Source organism: Drosophila novamexicana, unplaced genomic scaffold (genome assembly GCF_003285875.2).
Source record: "Drosophila novamexicana strain 15010-1031.04,08,12 unplaced genomic scaffold, DnovRS2.1 tig00000068-arrow-arrow-pilon, whole genome shotgun sequence".
Classification (NCBI taxonomy): Eukaryota; Metazoa; Arthropoda; class Insecta; order Diptera; family Drosophilidae; genus Drosophila; species Drosophila novamexicana.
In genome coordinates this window covers 765,372-768,942 of record NW_020824770.1, presented here as the reverse complement: position 1 = coordinate 768,942, position 3,571 = coordinate 765,372, and the positions used below count along the sequence as shown (strand labels likewise).

The 3,571-nt window shown below is 39.5% G+C and overlaps 1 protein-coding gene across 2 annotated transcripts; it reads left to right on the top strand.

Moving 5' to 3' along the window:
• The first annotated feature begins 511 nt into the window (after window positions 1-511).
• LOC115771356 lies at window positions 512-1,573 on the top strand. 2 transcript variants are annotated; one of them, XM_030717029.1, is made up of 2 exons: window positions 512-629; window positions 702-1,573. In XM_030717029.1, exon 2 carries the CDS (start codon window positions 784-786, stop codon window positions 1,402-1,404), a length of 621 nt encoding a protein of 206 aa, XP_030572889.1. In that variant the 5' UTR covers window positions 512-629; window positions 702-783; the 3' UTR covers window positions 1,405-1,573. The 2 variants fall into 2 exon arrangements, with proteins under 2 accessions (XP_030572889.1, XP_030572888.1); XM_030717028.1 differs by having other exon boundaries at window positions 692-1,573.
• Window positions 1,574-3,571: the final 1,998 nt, after the last annotated feature.

Here is a 3,571-nt window from a genome sequence, read left to right as displayed (position 1 = left end):
GTTCAACATATTAATTCTCTAGCTCTTCGAGCTTTTGGCATCGACGCGTTTATACTCATGGACAGACAGATAGACGGACGAACAGACAGCCGGACATGGCTGGATCGACTCAACTTTTGCTGATCAAGAATTTATATACATTATAGGGCAAAACAACTATTATACCCTCTTATACATTTTTAATGGGTGAAAATAAACGCTCTTAATGAACATGGGGAAGGGGCTCAATTGGCCAAATAGCCTTTTCAAAAATATTACATTTGGGAAGAACACATTTAAATATAATAAAAGTTATTATACATTTTCGTTGTAATCGTAAATTCCAAATATTTAAGTGGCCAACAAAATTTTGATTGTTGTACATTTCGATGGATCAAAGTAGCCGGGCAGATAGCTGTAATTATTGGGGATAGTCTTCTTAATGGCATTCCTCATAATTTCAGAATCAGAACTGGTTGTACATGTGTACAAACAAAAACAAAAATCTCGGAAAAATTTTGGAAAAAAAATTTTCACGGAAAAAAATTTACAACGAAAAAAAAATTTGGTCTGGCTTCCAGTTTAATATAACACAAAAATAAAATATTGGAATAGTGCGTTGCATTTGCGGGAAGTTCAACCAGTTTCAGGTGAGTTTAACAATATCAGCATAACCACGATTCCTAATTGCGAATGCACAATGGGTGCTAAGCTCCCAATAGAAGACTGTTGCCGGACAATATGAGAAGGAGGATATCGTTGCAGGCTACGTTCTAGATAGAGATTGTTTGCTAACCGTGCAGGATGGGTAAGGGAAAGGGTAAGGGAAAAGGTAAAAAGGGAAAGAAGGGAAAGAAGGGAAAGAAGAAGGCGACTATTGTTGCGCCAGCTGCCGCTATTGTTCAAGAATGTCCACCATGTCCCGAGCCACCAAAACAGATACAGCCATTGGATCCATGTCCCGAGTCCACCGGCCCGCATGATGTGCTCCGTGCACAGCCCAATCATTACCCGGCTTTGCTGCGCATTCCGGAAACAATGGCCGTTGTTGGCTCCGAGAATGGATGTTACGATAGCATCTGTAAGCTACTGCGCGCCGGATTTCGCTGTGCGGAACGTGTCTTTGTGATGGCGCCATGGGGCAATTATGTGGTATTCCGGTTCCACAATAACAATGACTTCATCTACTTCCTTTATGATGGATGCACCTGCGATGTGAACCGATTCCGTTATCTGGACCTTAGCTGCGGCACCGCCGGCTTCCTATTCTTCAGCAACATGCATGACGTTATCAGCTATATCATACAATCGCGCAAAACGCGTCTGTACTTGGAGAATCTCAACAAAATAGCCATAGATCAAATAGTCGAAGAGTACGGCGCCGTTACATACACTCAGAAGGCTAAATGCATGCGCTTCTCGTAGAATACACGGCAGAAGAAGACATACGTAACGACTACTAACTATACCCATGTATTCGCCAACGGTCTTGATATTGTGGCACCTCCCGGAATCCAGCACAATCTCAGCTAATCAGATCAACGCTCTATTCTAAATCAAAAAAATTAAAGATTTATTTTGAACCAACTCAAAATTTGGATACGTTTTCTTTTATCCATGTTGAGGGTATCTTAAGGAGGAGGTCAGGTTAGTTGTCCGTCTGTCTCCAGTCTATTGTATATTCTCTAACGAAACTTTTTTGAAATGGGTCGGAGAGAACTAATCATCGGAATGATTCGATTCCAAGTTAATATTTTCATCATGCTCCTTAGCTGTTTATTAGCTCTATATATAATAGTTTATAGAACAAATGGGTACAAAATTAGTTCATAGTTTTGTACATGTTTGTATAAAATCATCGGGAAGTCAAGACGGGATGGCATGGAACGAACAGCTTAGCCAATCGGTAATTCTGGTTTTTTTTATAATATTGTCATTGAATTTTTTTCGAGCCGACTGCATTAAAAGAGTTCTTCGAGTATTTGAGCTTTGGGAATTACATATTCATATGGTTATGCAGGAGAGCCACATACATTGATTGAGGGTTCTTCTTCGACATTTGAATTTGTATTCATCCCAAGCTCAAGTACGCATATATCTTTTGATATGTGTTTACATTCAATCAAATAAGTATGTACACAGTCGCCTAACCTTGCTACCAGCTCATTTGTGGGCCCGGGGCGTTGGCAGAGGCGGAGGCGAAGGCAATGGCAACGGCAACTGCCTCGCTTGCTTGGCATGTTTATGAGAATGTTTGGCTTTATGAAGTAACTACACGAATAGCAAATGCGAGCTCATTTGTGCTAATAAAGAAGCCAAAACAAACGGCAGTCATAAAGCAAATACACTTATTGCAAGTGTATTAAGCATTTGGAGCAGCAGCAATTCAATGCCTCAATGTCTTCCAATATACACATGCTATAGAGATGAAATCCAATGCTCAAGTGGGCCAACGGCGGCGGCGCATTGAAGCAACATGGCTCAAGAAAGATCTTGAATGCGAATACGTACTGAGCGAACCAATTGATTTTTCTACCGAGCTCGTTAATTAAAACAACAATCACTGCAATGTGGACGGGGGCTCTCTTGACTGCCAGGAGGGCAGATTGCCGCAGTGGCTGCCACAGTCGCAGCCGCAGTCAAAGCCACATTCAACACTCGAGCGAGTTAATCGCGTTGTCAAGTGCTGCACATGAGCGCCGTATACCCAAAAGCCGAAAGACATTGCATGTAATTGAGAAGAACTTGATTCGTTTTTGGATCAGCTGTCCGAGCAGGCGCATCACTGTGTAAATTGATACCCTGCCAATTGCCGTGGGCAAGACACATTTCCAAATGCAGCTCTACGTTTTTTCGCCAACTGCGTAGGCGTTTGATCTCAGTTGCCGAGTTCTTGTTGGCCGTAAACTGTATAATTAAGTTGCCAACGTTAGCAGCTCTCTTGTTTATGTCCATCATTCGCTCGTTAAATGTATGCAAATGCTGCATTTAATTCAAATTCAAATACGAATTTCGTACTTGAAGAATTATTCATGGTTTTTCAGTAGTCGGCACTTGATTTAAATGTGATATGCACACAAATGAATTGATTATAAAGTATCTTGTTCGTTTTTTTGGGTCTTTTGGTAAGTCAAGCAACTTGATTATTGATTATGCGAGTTGTCAGTTGTTAATTGTCTGCCATTTAACAAAAAAATCTTAGCAGTTCTTACATGTTCACCAATCAATTTCCATTCGTACCACACAAAACCTTAAATTGTTTTTTGTTTGCCAATCTTTCTAAAGTGCTGAAATTGAAAAAAAAAAAAAAACAACATATTTCAATAATGGACACTTATGCATTTATGCAAATAATTAAAACTGAAAGAAGATTCAGAAAGGAGACATAGATCAGTAAAATTTTTGACTTGCTAACATTTCAAAAAAAAAATAAAAAAAAGAAAAGCTAGCAGATAGCTTGTGCCATGCTCCAAGAACTACCCTAAGGTATTTTATTATTCTATGAAAATCTTAACAATTAAACATTTCTTTAAATATAAACTAGAATGGTCACCAACTTTTATGTATACTTATACATTATTTAGAGAGGCCT